This window comes from Ascaphus truei, chromosome 6 (assembly GCF_040206685.1).
Source record: "Ascaphus truei isolate aAscTru1 chromosome 6, aAscTru1.hap1, whole genome shotgun sequence".
NCBI lineage: Eukaryota > Metazoa > Chordata > Amphibia > Anura > Ascaphidae > Ascaphus > Ascaphus truei.
Genome location: NC_134488.1, coordinates 119,346,126 through 119,362,460, shown reverse-complemented (window position 1 = coordinate 119,362,460; position 16,335 = coordinate 119,346,126). Strand labels below are relative to the sequence as shown.

General features: G+C 44.0%; 1 protein-coding gene across 2 annotated transcripts in view; it reads right to left on the bottom strand.

Annotated features, from left to right (window-relative positions):
- Nucleotides 1-12,687, bottom strand: part of HTR6 (5-hydroxytryptamine receptor 6) — a 31,629-nt gene extending 18,942 nt beyond the window's left edge. For both annotated transcript variants that reach the window (XM_075606039.1, XM_075606038.1), the window contains exon 1: nucleotides 11,041-12,687. In XM_075606039.1, the coding sequence (XP_075462154.1) occupies nucleotides 11,041-11,853 (813 nt within the window). In that variant the 5' untranslated portion in view covers nucleotides 11,854-12,687. The remainder of the gene's footprint in view (nucleotides 1-11,040) is intronic.
- Nucleotides 12,688-16,335: the final 3,648 nt, after the last annotated feature.

Here is a 16,335-nt window from a genome sequence, read left to right as displayed (position 1 = left end):
TGTATAACCTGTAGGCTCACAGGACCTGAGCCTCTGCCACGGAGAGCCTGGGGTACGCACAATACTGATAACTTGGTGCAGCGCCTCCACCTGCGACAGCTTCCGCCCGAGGGGAAGTAGGTCTTCGCAGGACTTATGTACAGTAACACACACAACAGCAATAAACCTCAACCGATCAACTTTACTTGCAGCAATCATAAGCATAGATCAACAGGTGTCCCTCCCTAGAGGAGACACTATACTCTGCGTCCTGCTGAACGCTCACTCTCCCCATCCCTCTACCGGGTGATCCCACCCCGTGTCCAGTTCCCTCGTGGAATAAGTCCCCCACCCTCAAGTGAGACAGTGAATGTATCAGTATGTGACTGCGCAGCCACCGTGTCCTGAATGAAAGATGGTACCGTTGGTGCACTTGAAGTTTACCTGCCGGGCACTCCAGTACCCGGTTCTGCAACAATCTTCACAAAGGATCGGCGTGGGCGTAGCTGATGTCACCCGTAGGTGTCCAGGCGATCCCACCCAGACACACTGCAACTTGATAGCGGGGCCTGAGCCCAGGCCTCCTGCTGGCTTAGCACTGTCCTGATGGTGATATTGCACCGTAATGGAATCCGGAACCTGTCTATGGCCAGTCCCTAGCTCCGCTTCACACTACTGGGGCTCAGGGCCTAACTGGGCCTGGGGCATACGGCCTGGGTAGGGAGCTGACTGCCTCCCTACACCGGAGCTCCGTCTCCTTCCTCCTCCAGCAAGCTCTAACCCAAACGTGCGCGCAACCACTTCCTTTTCCTCCCTTCCTCGTACCTGATTGGTCCTCGCGCGTCACGGGGACCCGCAGGGCTGCTGGGACCCGTAGTTCCCTAACTTCCCTCTTATCCGAGCTCTCCTCCTTCGCGGGCTTTGCTCACCTTGTTCGCGGGCTTTGCTCACCTCGTCTGCGCATGCGCAACCTCCTGTTAAGCCAATTCTGCGCTGGTGCCAACCCTAACATGGCGGCTTCCTCCACGCGGAACCTACGTTATCGGAGCGTTCCCTAGGTGTAGCATCTCCCACCCCACAACACAACTGGTGGCAAAAAGGGGGTCCCGGCTACATAACAATCAGACAAGTAAAGACAACCCAAATACCTTTGAGTGCTGATCTACAGGGGCTATTTTCTTGCCTTGGATAGTTTTTGTTGAACTTTGTATTACTTGCTCTTTCTAGCAGCAGATCAACATTATATTAGACTGTAGCAAGAGCTCCCCATTTCTCTCCCCCTCCCCTTCACGTCCTTGCATTAATGTTTGATAAAACGTAAAGGTGGCTATTCTTGGGTGACACGGCTTTAAATGCATTTTGAAGAGAATTGTTGATTTCAGTGCGTCATGGGCTGGATTCAATCAATAAACACTGCTAGTAGCAGAGAGTGAGAGGTGCATGTGCATGTTTAATGCACTGTGGGAAGCTGGCAGACCTGGCAGCATTCTGCAGCCCACGGTTCTCATGTTTACAACTGGAAATTCATTACAATGAATTTGAGGAACGTGTCAATCATTGCAAACAGCTGTTTTTGCAGTTAGTGCAAATCCTTTTTTTTTGTGTGCCACATCTACTAAGTGGTGCTATTCCAGAACATATATGGCCTGTTATATAGTGCCTGCGCTTGCTGCGCCGTGCGTGTGTGGCATTTATAGTTGGCTGACATTAGCCAACAGAAAGTGTAAGTGTGTGTGTGTGTGTGTGTGTGTGTGTGTGTGTGTGTGTGTGTGTGTGTGTGTGTGTGTGTGTGTGTGTGTATGTATGTACAACGTTATTAAAAAAATTATTACAGGATTTATTTATTTATTTGAAAATATACACACACATACACATACCTACACATACACATACCTACACATACACATACACACACATACACATACCTACACATACACATACATACATACACATACAGTCGCGCACAGTATACTTACAAAACGTGTGTGGCGTGCACGGCCGCACACACTATATAACAGCCCTATGGTGGCACTAGAAGACCCATTCGCCTGAATAGGCAGTAACCTGTGGTCCGGAGCCAGATTAGCTCAGCCTGGCCTTTGCATTGATTACACCCACCAAGGCCGAGAGGGAGTTCCAGTGTGAGCTTAAGACTGACATCAAATGTGATGAGAAATGATCCCGTTTGATGCCCGTGCACATTGTTGGAAGATCTCGTAAATATCAGTGGTGTGTAAGTTTTCATCTCTTAAGAGGCCAATCCCACACATCACTGAATAACAGCTGGGGATGTTTCTAGATCGTGAAGGATGCTCTGCAGTTCCTAATCTTTTTCTAAAAATACTACACATACAGTCTACATTCAACCAAACAAAAGATGCCAGCTACTTTCTTTTAGGTATGGACATTGTACGTGTCTTAAGCCAGTGGTTCTCATCTCCAGTCCTCAAGCCTCTCCAACAGGTCAGGTTTTCAGGATATGCCTGCTTCAGCACAGGTGGCTAAATCAGTCCCTGCTTCAGCACAGGTGGTTTAATCAACAGCCTCTGATTGAGCTACCTGTGCTGAACCTGGGATATCCCGAAAACCTGACCTGTTGGGGGGGGGGGGGGCTTGAGGACTGGAATTGAGCCCCCCTGTCTTAGCCCGCGCGGGAGAGAGCTGCGCGATGAATCACATTAGGGTAATGTGACCGTGTATAGAGCGCGCGCACGTACACGCGAGCGTTGGCCGGAGAGCTGCTTGCGGAGACAGACTTTTTTGACTTTGCGTCTCGACGGCCGGATCACGTGAGCGGTTCGCCCGATGTGGCCACTCCCCGAAACGCCCCCAACACGCCTCCCTGTCGCGTCTACCAACAGGTCAAGAATCGCCCCAGCTACATGCAAGCGTGATGTCACGGCGCTCAGGTGCGCGCACGCGCAAGCGGCATGGACACGGCCTTAAGCAATGATGGCTCACAGATCAGTAATTCATTTGAAACAGCTTGTTTTCCCCCTTTGTTTACTCATTCTGGACTGTTATTCTTTTACCTCTTGACATTGCAGCGTGCAAATATTTACAAGAGCAGCGGGGCTTGTGTATCAAAATGTCGTGTCTGCAAAACCAAGCCCCAGTTTTGAAGCTGGGAGGATTTAGCAAAAAAAAAAAGAAGAAAACCTAATGCTTTGTGAACCTTCGAAAGACCCGGTCCCACATGACAGAAAGCCGATCAGGTTCTCAGTTTAGAGAAGTGCGGTTGCACAAAGAAGAAAAGCTGGCAGGTCCTCTCTCACTGATGTTCTGTTAGGCTGAGTTTATGGTGGCGGCGTGGCTACGTGCGTGCGCGCGCACGTCTCCCACTCTGCAATGGTTGGCTACTGCAGTTAGCCAAGTGCCTGCCGCTCCTGGCGGCGATGTAGCACGTCGACGCTGCTGCATTTTGGGCAGACAAATTTGTCTTTTCAGGCTGCAGTCGGGTGACGTTAGTGTCACGTGAGCTGGTTCAGCCAATGAGTGCGAAAGAGCTTTGTGACGCCCCCGCCACGCCCCCGCATCGCTGCCAGCACTATGAGCAGGGATCACTTCTGCTCCAACCACGCGGCAAGGTAAGAGCTCGCACTCTCGCAAGCAAGCGGAGTGTAAGAGCCTAGCCTTAGGCAACATACATAGTAAGCGCGCAGCGGAGCATGTGACGTCACGCGCGCTTACCTCACCTGCGATTGTTGGCCTGGGGTGTAGGAGACGGAGCACACGATGGGGGGGGGGGGCGCTTTAGCTAGTATTGTATAAACACACAATATCATTTTATTAATCTTATAAATGCAAAGAAACAAAAAAGTAATGGCATTTCCATTAAGATTTCATTTTTTCACTCCAAATCCCCTAAATCTCACTCATTATACAATTATACTATTATTATTTTTATATATTTATTTATGTTTTACCAAGATGTAGTGCACTGAGATTTACCTCTTGTTTTGAAGTATGTCCTGGGCACCGTTACGATAACATTATTCATCACATGGTCTGTAACAGACCAGATTAAAATATGAGACAGCTTTAGTTTTGAAAGAACTTACAGTAGACTGGTGGCGGCTGTGAGAGTCTCTGGTAGATTGTTCCAGGTGTGAGGTGCACGGTAAGAGGAGCAGCCGCCGGATACTTTGCTGAACCTTGGGACAATGAACAGTCTTTTGGCATCAGATCTCAGATGATAAGTGCTGCATGTGGTAGGGGTGAGGAGCTTGTTCAGATAGAAGGGTAGCTTGCCCAGAAAGTATTTGAAGGCAAGACAGGAGAGATGAACTTTGCACCTTGACTCAAGTGATGACCAATCTAGTTCTTCAAGCATTTCGCAGTGATGTGTGTTGTAGTTACATTGAAGGACAAAGCGGCATATTGAATTGTAGATGGTGTCTAGTTTGTTAAGGTGTACTGTATACTATGTCCCCATAGTCTATAATTGGCATTAGCATCTGCTGTGCGATACGCTTTCTGACCAGCAGGCTTAGGGAGGATTTGTTCCTATAAAGTACACCTAGTTTGGCATAGGTTTTGGATGTCAGAGTATCAATATGCCACCCACATATTAAATGGGAGTCAGACCATATGCCCAGATATGAAAAATCTAGTGACATGGGCTAGAATGGTGTTAGAGTTGGTCCTGATCTGTCATTGGTAGCTTTAGAAATGTAGCCTTAGTCCTAAATACTATTGTTGCAGTTTTGGCAGTTTTTAAAAGCAATTTTTGGGGGGGAAATCCAGTTTTCACGTTTTGAAAAATCAGATTGAAGTACTTATCTAAATTCAGAGAGGCTAGGACTGTGTGCATATAAAGTGGTGTCATCTGCAGACATGTGCATTGATGTGACTTTACAAGCTGTAGGAAGATCAAGACTGAAAAGCGTTGGGGCCCCAGAACAGAGACTTGTGGGACCCCACAGGTGACATCCATGAGGTTGGAGTTAGAGCCTGAGAGAGGCACATACTGTATTGGGATCTACCTGATACATATGAGTGAAACTATTTTAAAGCGTGTTCCCCTATTCCAGAGCACTGGATCTTGTTTAACAAGATGACGTGATCAACAGTATCAAAAGCCTTTGCAAGATCTAGGAATATTTCACCAGCAAATTGTCCCAGTTCCCTTCCACACTGGGTCTCATTGCAAACTTTTAGGAGGGTAGTTACTGTGGGGTGTTTTGGACGAAAGCCAGATTGGAGCTGACTAAGGAAATTTGTCTTGTTATAGTAATTGCTTAAGTGGGAGTGGACACATTTTCCCATGACTTTGGATAGTATTAGGAGATGCAAAGAAAAAGGAGTGCAAACACTGCGCAAAATACTAGAAACAAGAATAGTGCTTATCTATATATATAAAACTCAAAATCTTTTTGTCTGTGGGTTTGTGCGTGCTCTCATTGGCTGTCATTGGCTGTCAAGATCTCCTAGTGGCTGACTGCGGGGCGGGCCTTGGCTGTCATTGGCTCTCATTGCCTGACTACGGGGCGGACCTTGGCTCTCATTGGCTCGCGCGGTCTCTGAGTGCAAGGCAGGGTGACGTCATTATATACACACAGAGAGAGGGGAGATACATATATTATACACACATAGAGAGAGGGGAGATACATACTCTATATTATATACACACAGAGAGAGGGGAGATACATATATTATATACACACAGAGAGAGGGGAGATACATATATTATTACACACAGAGAGAGGGGAGATACATATATACACACAGACGGAGGGGGGATACATATATTATATACACACAGAGTGAGGGGAGATACATATATTATATACACTCACAGAGAGAGTGGCGATACATATATTATATACACACACAGAGAGCGGAGATACATATATTATATACACACAGAGAGAGGGGAGATACATATATTATATACGCACAAAGAGAGAGAGGAGATACATATATTATACACACAGAGAGGGGAGATACATATATTATATACACAGAGAGGGGAGATACATATATTATATACACACACAGAGAGAGGGGAGATACATATATTATATACACAGAGAGGGGATATATATATATTATATACACTCACAGAGAGAGGGGAGATACCCCGCTGTGAAAGGGGAGAAAGAGAGGGGGGAAGAGAGGGGAAGGGGGAGAGAGAGGTGAATGGGGAGGAGAGAGAGAGGGGGGAGCGGAGAGAGACAGGGGGAGCGGAGACAGAGGGGGGAGCGGAGACAGAGGGGGAGCGGGAAAATTACATCCCGGGCAACGCCGGGTATATCAGCTGGTGTATTATAACACTGATAATGATACCCAGAGACCAGTCCACCTGCTAAGAAGCAGAATCCCTAGTGGTGATAGGAAGGCTGTAAGGTTCTTCTCCCAAAACCAACATACAAAAAGTACTTAGCAATAAAGAAGTTCTCCTTGGCGCCACACAACTCCTCCAAGGAGGACTTCTTTATTGCTAAGTATTGGGAGAAGAGAGATTGGCCTGTAGTTTGTCCCCACGTTTGAAGATTGGGACAACTCTGGCAGTTTTTAAGGTCTTTGAGATATGGCCCATAGAAAAAATAGAGTTGATTATGGAAGCAAGTAGTTTGGCAATGGCTGGGGCACCGAGTCGTAGGAACTTTTATAGCAGTAGATCAGGTCCACATTGGCTGCTTAGTTTTAATTTGAGGAGCGCTTGTGTAATCTCCTCTTCAGATACTGGGACAAATTGAAAATTGTGCGCAGTGTTGGGAGAGGGTGGGTCTATAAGGACTGTCACAGGTTACATAGTAGATGAGATTGAAAAGAGACATACGTCCATCAACTTCAGCCTATGCTACATTTTGACGACAGATACTTTATCCTATATTTGCACTTACAGATCCCCATGAGCTTCATGTTTGTATTTCGGGTTGCGCTTTGATAATAGGGAAGTAGCACACCCCACAAGGTAATCATTGAATACATTTGCAATGTCAGTGAGGTTTGTCAGAGTGATATACTCCTTATTGATTACTTGGTTTTTGATGGCTAGAAGGCTGGAATATATTGTTGATTACCTTCCAGAAGTTGGCTGGATTTGTGCACATGTTCCGCAGGCATCTGTAGTTATTAAGATCATTGGTAGTGCCAGTTACTTTGTATCTTTTCTACAAGCCATCCCTAAAATGGTAAATCGCCGTAAGGTTGGTTGTAACCCAGGGAAGGTGGCCCCCCGTACTCTTATTTTGGGTAGCGGAGCATGGATATCACAGAGCTTTAAGAACTCTGTTTGGAAATTATCAAGCGCAGAATCGGGGTCAGGTACCAAGTCGATTCTGTACCAAGATCAGCCAGAAACTGTTGTGGGTTAAACGTTCTAAATATTATAGTGAGGAGAACTTTAGGGCTTGATTGGGGTGGTCTGATTTTCCTTACACGGTACACTATTGCATGGTCACTGAAAAAGACTGTGATAACAGTGTACGCAAGGCTGTACAAAGAGTTTTAAGGGCACAATAAACCCATGCCCCATAGAGCTTACAATCAAATCTTGGTGCCTGAGGCACATGGAGATAAAGTCACTTGCCCAAGGTTACATGGAGCTGACACCAGGATTTGAAACAGGTTCCCCGGCTTTAAAGTCAGTGGGGGATCATTCTATATTGGATCAATGGGGGGTTTGTTTTGGACAATATAGAATTACCCCCAGGGTCATTGTTTTCAGAGTAAGTGCCTTTACTCACTGAGCCACCCGTACAACCCAATGTGGGTCATTGTAAGTGGACATCTCTGAGCAGGAGAACATTCTTGCTTCAATGACAAAGCCCCAAAATGTTCTATATATACATTGCTCTTGAAGCAAAGGGCTTTAAAAGAGAGGTTGACTTATTTTGAAACGGAATCAGAACAGATAGAAACTGGAAACAAACTAATCCTTTCTAGTTAGAAACCAGAAGTGAAACATAAACAAAACAGGATGAAAGCGGCCACAGATCCTAGGGAAAAGAGATTAGGTTTTGGATTTGAGTTTCCCCCCCCCTTCAAGCAGCTCCCAGCGGCTCTGCAGACTGCCAGGTGAGAGCTGCGATTAGTGTCTGGTACAAAACAGGAATTATCTGTCAGGCAAGCTGCGTGAGGGACAGAAGATTCAGCTTAACCTGTCCTCTGCCAGAAAGCCCAGCAGTGCATTGTAAACCAGCACAGGTTTGGCCGTCTGGAAGCCAAGTCATTAAAGCATTTGTTAAAGAAGGGGTTTTATCAGAGGCATGCAAATGGAAGGCAGGGACCCGCGAAATGTTTTGCAATTATGTTTCTCTAATGGGAGTTAGTGAAATCTGGCTACCAAGTCATTGATCAATTCTAGAGCAGGGCTGGCCAACTCCAGTCCTCAAGAGTTGCTAACAGATCAGGTTTTCAGGATATCCCTGCTTCAGCACAGGTGGCTCAATGGTGGCTAAGTTGAAGACTGATTGCGCCACCTGTGCTGAAGCAGAGACCAATTTGATCCACCTGTGATGAAGCAGGGGCCGATTGAGCCTCCTGTGATAAAGCAGGGACCAATTTGATCCACCTGTGATGAAGCAGGGATATCCTGAAAACCTGACCTGTTAGTGGCCCTTGAGGACTGGAGTTGAGCCCCCCTGTTCTAGACACTCTGAATATAACCCACGGCTATAAGTGGGGGGAAAAAAGGCTAAATACCATCACAATATTAACACTGAAAATGTAACAGTCCCAGCCACAACCAGAAAATAAATAACATACTAATTTAATTCATAAATGTCTAAAACGCCAGATCAAAATAGGCAGAAAAAGGATATCTAAAAACACAAAGAAACGTGGATATACCTATCTAGTCCCGAGTCCAAGAAGAACAGTCCATTCCCGAGGATGTGGCTTTCTTCCGCAAGAGGATGTAGCCCATTCCTCCAAAAGTACTATAGAAAAGAAATCAAAGAGCGCTAACCTCATGGTGTAATATCCCATAAGTAACAAGGCAGAGATTATCATTAGGATTACGTATTAAATATTACACTACGGGCTTTGTGTTCTTCTATTTTCCAATGGCGTTTGCATAATTTCTCACGTCCTGCACGGTGCCGGAAGATCTCACATTGCACAATATAGATTGCGCCGATACAGATGTCAATATCCGTCCCTAGAAAAATAAGCTCATTAAAAGTGCAGCCCCCTTATAAGAGCAAATAGCATTTAACGAATCCAATATAGTGCACGAAAGCAAGTACAGTTGGGGAAGAAAAGGGCAAATCCTCCCACATGTTCTCAATTTGGTAGACAGCTGTGTTCATGTAAAGACTTGGATGACCTTTTTATCCCCATTTTGCAGCATGGCATTGATGAAATGACCCCGTGGCTCGCCCATCACACACTGCAATTTGATTCGCTCACTTGCCCTTTAGTGATCTCTTGAATGTTCCAGCCCGTGGTGGTACAGTAACATGTAACGCACGTGGACTTATGGGTCTCATCAAAATTAACTACCTCGTATACAGATATATATTGCTTATTTCTTGCCTAATTTCCCTGTATTCTAATGTACATTTTGTACATTGCTATGCACATTGCCAGCGCTATATAAATAAATACAATTATATATAGAATATACAATATATATATATGTATGGGATAGGCACACCATAAATATGCAAACAAATGTCAAAATAAATGTTTTTGCATATTTTTGGTGTCTGTCTCTTTGTTGTTTTTGTACAGTACCTTCTATGTACTCTGATAGCTGCACCCTCTCCAGCAGTATGGTTTATACCAGTTAAGTGTGTTCCCGAATCCCTTCCCACTAATATACATATACATATATATATATATATATATATATATATATATATATATATATATATATATATATATTATACATAATCAAAAAATAAATAGATGATACCGTTCTGTGGCTAACGAAATGCTTTTATTTGTGCGAGCTTTCGAGATACATTGATCTCTTCTTCCGGCGATGTTACAATGAATGAAGCAAAAGGTATACTTAAAAACAGTGTCTCTTGGAATGTTATCTGTGCTGTTCCTTCCCCCGGTGTGGATGTGTTTTATGGCTAGAGGTGTCAAAATGTTACTGAAAGCAAGTGAAGAAAGAGTGTGTATAATTGTACTCCGCACCTTGAATATGGATACAATTTTGGACAGCACTCCTTAGAAAAGACATTATGGAACTAGAGAGAGTGCAGAGAAGAGCCACCAAATTAATAAAGGGGATGGACAATCTGATTTATGAGGAGAGGCTAGCTAAATTAGATTTATTTACATTAGAAAAGAGGCATCTAAGAGGGGATATGATAACTATGTACAAATATATTCCGGGACAATACAAGGAGCTTTCAAAAGAACTATTCATCCCACGGGCAGTACAAAGGACTTGGGGCCATCCCTTAAGGCTGGAGGAAAGGGGATTTCACCAGCAACAAAGGAAAGGGTTCTTTACAGTAAGGGCAGTTACATTGTGGAATTCATTACCCATGGAGACTGTGATGGTCAAACTATAGTTATCTTCAAAAATAGGTTGGACATCGTTTTAGAAAGGAAAGGTATACAGGGATATACCAAATAAGTAAACATGGGAAGGATGTTGATCCAGTGAGTAATCTGATTGCCAATATTTGAAGTCAGGAAGGAATTGTTTTTTTTTCCCATTGTGAGATACCATTGGATGATATGACACTGGGGGGGGGGGGGTTGCCTCCCTCTGGATCAATATAATGCTCTGGATCAATATAATGCAAGTACAAATATAGGATAAAGTATCTGTCGTCTAAATTTAGCAAAGGTTGAACTTGATGGATGTAAGACTTTTTTTCAACCTCATCTACTATGTAACTATGTAACTGAAACTATATAACTATGTAACTGTCATTATGTAAATATATATATATATATATCTCAATAAAGAGATACAGGGACATTGTTGTCCGTTCATATAACAGATGTGCAACATAGTGATAGATAACAGTGCAGGAAATGTTGTAGACTTGTAGAAGTCTGGCTGCTGTAGGAGTAATGGAGATGAATACACCTTGTGTACAGAGTGGAGACGAGACACTTGGCTCAGCCATGAATGCTGCTCACCTGGGTGTGCTCCCCAGACACACTAGGCATGTTAGTGGTCAGAGAGGCTACCTGGACAGCTTGCTTGCGGGCAGCCAGCAGGATCCTGCAGTAGGTGAAGGAGATGGCAGCTGATGGCAGGAAGAAGGTGAGGCAAGAAGCGATCAAGGCATAGGGCAGGCTGACCACGAGACGGCACTGCTTGTCTTCTGACCCAGACGTCAGGTTCTGGGACTGCATTTCGAAGTCATGTTCATGCCATCCCATTTCAATGGGCAGAAAGGATGCCAGAGCGGCCAATGTCCAGGTAGCTACCATCAAGCATAGGGCACGACAAGAGGTCATTCTGAGCTTGTATTTGAGAGGGGAGATAATAAGCAGATACCTGTCCAGACTAATGACGCAGAGATTCAGGATGGACGCACTGCAACACATAACATCAAAAGAGTACCAAATGCAGCAAAAATCCACATCCAGGACCCACTTTCCATACAGTTCATTCAACATGGCGGGTGGCATCACCACCAACCCCACCATGAGGTCCGACATGAAGAGAGACACCAGGAAGTAGTTGGAAGTGTTCCTGAGTGACCTCTGGGTGAAGATGAGCAAGATAAGCAGAGAGTTCCCCAAGGTGGTCAGGATAATAATAAGGCAAAGGAAGACGGCCATCCAGACACTTCCCCCCTGATAGGAAGACCCTTCTGTCCCATTCCCATACAGTCCATCCCAGCGCTGATCCATTCGCTGACCGATGCAGCAGAAGTATTTTCCTACCGAGAAGTGACCATTGCAGCTCTCTTCTATCCTCTGTGCCTCTCTCCCCTTCCCCATTTATTCTATTTCACCATTACCATGCCTGTTGTTTTGTTTAATTTTGACTTGCCCTCTTTCTCAGTCCTCCCTTTCTCAGTCCTTTCTCAGCCCTCTCTTTCTTAGCCCTCTCTCAGTCCTTTCTCAGCGCTCTCTTTCTTAGCCCTCTCTCAGTCCTTTCTCATCCCTCTCTTTCTCAGCCCTCTCTCTCTCAGTTCTTTTTCAGTCCTTTCTCAGTCCTCTCTTTCTCAGCCTTCTCAGTCCTTTCTCAGCCCTCTCTCTCTCAGTCCTTTCTCAGCCCTCTCTCTCAGTCCTTTCTCAGTCCCCTCTTTCTCAGCCCTCTCTCTCAGTCCTCTCTTTCTCAGCCCTCTCTCTCAGTCCTTTCTCAGCCCCCTCTTTCTCAGCCCTCTCTCTCACTGCTTCATGTCTCCTTCATTCTATTCCTCCTTCTCTCTTCTCTCTCTTCACCTCCTTTTCTCACTGTCCCATCATTTATAGCTCTCGGTTATTTCTCCATCTCTCCCATTTTCTCCCTCCCTTTATCTCTCGTCTCTTTTTCCTCCGTGCCTCTTAATTACCGTCTCTATCTTTTTTTTTTTTTTTTTTAATCTCTCCACGCTCTGCCTTTTATCACCTCGACATGATATCTTTCTTCCTTCAGGTTGCTTCTCTCCCTCCTTCTCTGTCCCTTCATCCCTTTCCCACACTTCCTACATGTTTATCTCTCTCGCTGTCTCTTTGTCATCCCAAGATGCTGACACTTGCAGCAGCAGCAGAGGCAGAAAAGATTTGCAATCACATGTAAAGCTTTCCAAAGGCTGCGAATCTCAAATCTGGAAATCAGCTGTGAAAGAATGCGGCCAGCAAATGACACAGAGACTATGAGTGCCACAGTGACATATGTGTACCACCCCCTTCCAACCTCCCTCGCATGTTCAAGCCTCAGTAAAATACCTTCACTTGTCCATGTTCAACCTAATCCTACTAAAAGCAGGCAGCTTTTCGCTCCAGGGAAGTATTATTGCTTGAACTCCTAAATAAGTGCATTTTCTCAGAAATAACATTGATTGAAGCAGTGCGCACAGATCGCCGTTTATTTGATTTATTTCTTTCACTTTTTTTTATTTTTATTTTTTATCTGAGGCTCTGCACAGGAGATGTATTTGAAATATTAAGTATCTGGGAGATTAAAATGGAGCTCTCCCCACAGCCCAGTGCAGTCGTAATCCTGCCATGTTAACATTAGAAGCTACAGATTTAGAAAATCATAATTTGATTTAAAAAAAAAAAAAAAACATTTGAAGAGCAGGGTATGCTCAGGAGCAAGATACTCACATTATATCAGTTAAACGCATGTTGACTTGTGGGGGAGATTGCTGTTTTAATTTAGCTTCAATCATTGCAACATTGGGATCATTATGGCTGTTCCCCCTCATGTAAACCTGATACCTTAAGAAATCCCTCATCAAAGCAAAATGTACTTTGTGTTCTGTGAAATATGTTTATGGGATTTTTTTACGTTAGGCTTTTGGGCCTACTGTGTAAACATTAAAAGTCCTAGACAACCATCTGTCACCTACGGCACCCCAGTGAGCACGTAACCTGCATATGGGACAAGGGTTAATACACTGCTCTCGAGCTGACCCACTTTTCACCTTCCGCAAAGGTCCCTCAAATGAACAATCTCTCCCCTCAATCCGTCCCCATATACCATCTGTCACAACCAGCACACAAGTGAGCACGTGACTTAGATATGCAATCAGGGTAAATACACACGGCTACTCTAGCCAATTCACCTTTCTCCTGGGCAAGGTACTTCAAAATAGTTCATGTGTACTCTTACTCTGTTACAATAATATACGATGCCACCACCAAAGATAAACTCGCAAAATATATATTTTGCCAGGGTCTCCGGTCTCTGTTTATTAAGAAAAACTATGCACACAAAAATCTGTTGTAGCAAAATCTGTCCAAAAATGTACTTTAATCTCTACATCGCGTGCAACCAGTTCAATCAGAGGCCCAAAGCATTACTTATTAAAGTTTGGCTTTAATATTAACAAATACAGTGCTTAGAATACCTAAAAAGATTATGACAAGTATCATTTATTGCAGCAGTCCGCACTAATCGCCGTTAATTTGAGGTTGTTCTTTTTTCTTCTTACAATAAATGCAGACAGCTTCTTAAAATAACCAACATAAGCCCACCCCTGTCCCATGAAGCAGCCACTTGGTAGACATTTTTATGTCTTAAAAGAAAAAAAACCTTTCCTGGTGACTTTTAAAGTTTGACTTTCTGTAATACATAGACAAGACGCCATCTTCACTGTGGCGTCTGTGTACTTAACATTCACGCTTCAACATAAAATATGACCACATCATGTCTGTTTTGGCATGAGAAACAGATATCCGTCTTTTTCACTTCTCAATCATGAAATGTTTGACATAATTTGGTTCGTCTAATCGCAACAACTATGAATATCTATTTGTTATTCTTGCAAATTGCTGTCGGGCCCATGGTATCTTCATATTTAGTAAACCCCTGAAACTAAGTAGTGACCTGTTTGTCACCTCTCTCTGCACAGGGGATGTTTCAAGAATGTAAAGTTTTCTTTGAGGCTGACAGCCCAGGATCTGGGTATGGTCTACAGACTTCTAAACTATACATTTGTTCACTTTTAGTGGGCCATCAGTGATAGCCCCCTTCTAAAGCTCCCTTTCTAGATTAACACAGAGACAGGAAGGGTCTTGACCTGTCATAAAAACAATTCTATGTATTTTGAATGCAATTTGTAACCAACGTTAACCACGGAAGTGCCAGATACATTCAAATACGTAATAATTTCTACCATTTTTATAACACACTCAGTGAACTTGTGGACGGTGTTTTTTTCCAGGTACTCTGCATCTTTGGCAATTACTTAAGTTACACAATGTAACACCGATGGGATGCATTTAACCATCACTTATATTTTAACCCAAATGATCCACAATTATTCTGAATCTCTTGTCCTTGAAAGTTGTGGTCTGCTTACTTTTTTCTGTAACCCATAAAATAACACCCCCCCCCCCCCCCCATCAAAAAGTTGCAGAAATGCTACACAATGTGTTTAATGCCTGAGTGCTTTCATTTTATTGCAATTATATATGACTATATGGCACTGGAGCGTAATCCTCTCATTGCCGGAAGAGGCAGCAACGCATTGCAAGGCGGTGTAAGGGTGAAGTAGACAGGGGCAAAACATTTGCAAGGAAATCGCAAAATTGGTGAATTTCGGACTTTGGTGACTTTGCCGCTAAACAGCAACCATGACAATAAGGGGGATATAATTACAGGGGGTTTCAGTGTATTTTGTGATTTTTGCCTGGCTTTTGTTCATGCTGCAAATGTTCATTTATGTTGAAGAAATTAAAAAAAAAAAGTCATATTCTGTAACCTGAGCGAATGTTAAAGATAAATATGTGCAAACGTCGAGTCTGACGGCTGATAAGAACCACTCAGCCCACCTGATCTGCCTATTCTCCTTTCTACTGTGCAACGGCAGACCTTATTAGATCCTCGACTCTGTATCCTGTCCCAAACACCCTCTCCCACCTCTGCTCTAAGGCTGTTCCATGTATCCACCACTCCTGTGAAAAAGTACTTCTTCACATTCCCAGTCTCTCGCCCTCCAATGCATTGACCTAGAGCTTCTTTTTCTCTGAAATATGCTCCTTTTCTACCTTTGTAAAAACCCGTGATGTACACTTTTCAGCCCCCTCCCCCCGAACATTTGCACAAACATCCGTTAAATGAAATGAGACACTATCGCACATCTAATATTAATTACACCACAATCCCCCCGTGCGTGCCGGCTCTGTCTGCGTATGCATGCTGGTGAGAGGGCGACCACCTTGTTATGATTGACAGATGTAGGCGATCTTTTTATTGAAGTCAGCCAGCTGAAAAACGTTGCCTATCTGCTTCAAAAAAACGGCACCAGAATTATTAAGGGACTGGAATCCTGTTGCAATCAGTAGGAATTGTTTTGCAGGAGACTTTAATAAATTGACCTTGTATTTCTGCTAGAGTAGGGGTATCCAACTCCAGTCCTCAAGAGCTACCAGCAGATCAGGTTTTCAGGATATCTCGGCTTCAGTCGTTGACTGAGCCACTTGTTGCGCCACCTGTGCTGAAGCAGAGATATCCTGAAAACCTCACCTGTTGGTCGCTCTTAAAGACTGTAGCTAGACTATGGGCATCTCTCTGGAGAGCTGGAAAGCAAGATATGGATAAACTGTCCCTAGATTCAGGATTAGGAGGGTGCATGTACTAATCTCCGTGCTGCAAAATGTGGTCAAAACTCAGTGCAAATCATTACCATGAAAAGAAAACTTCAAGACATTTCAATGGTATTTCTTTGCTTTTATAAATCTGTGCTGTGTTTGCAGTGGTTTTATCTATGTTTTGCAACGAAGAGACTTGAGTAAACAACCCCCAGTTGGTGTCATTATATATGGTGG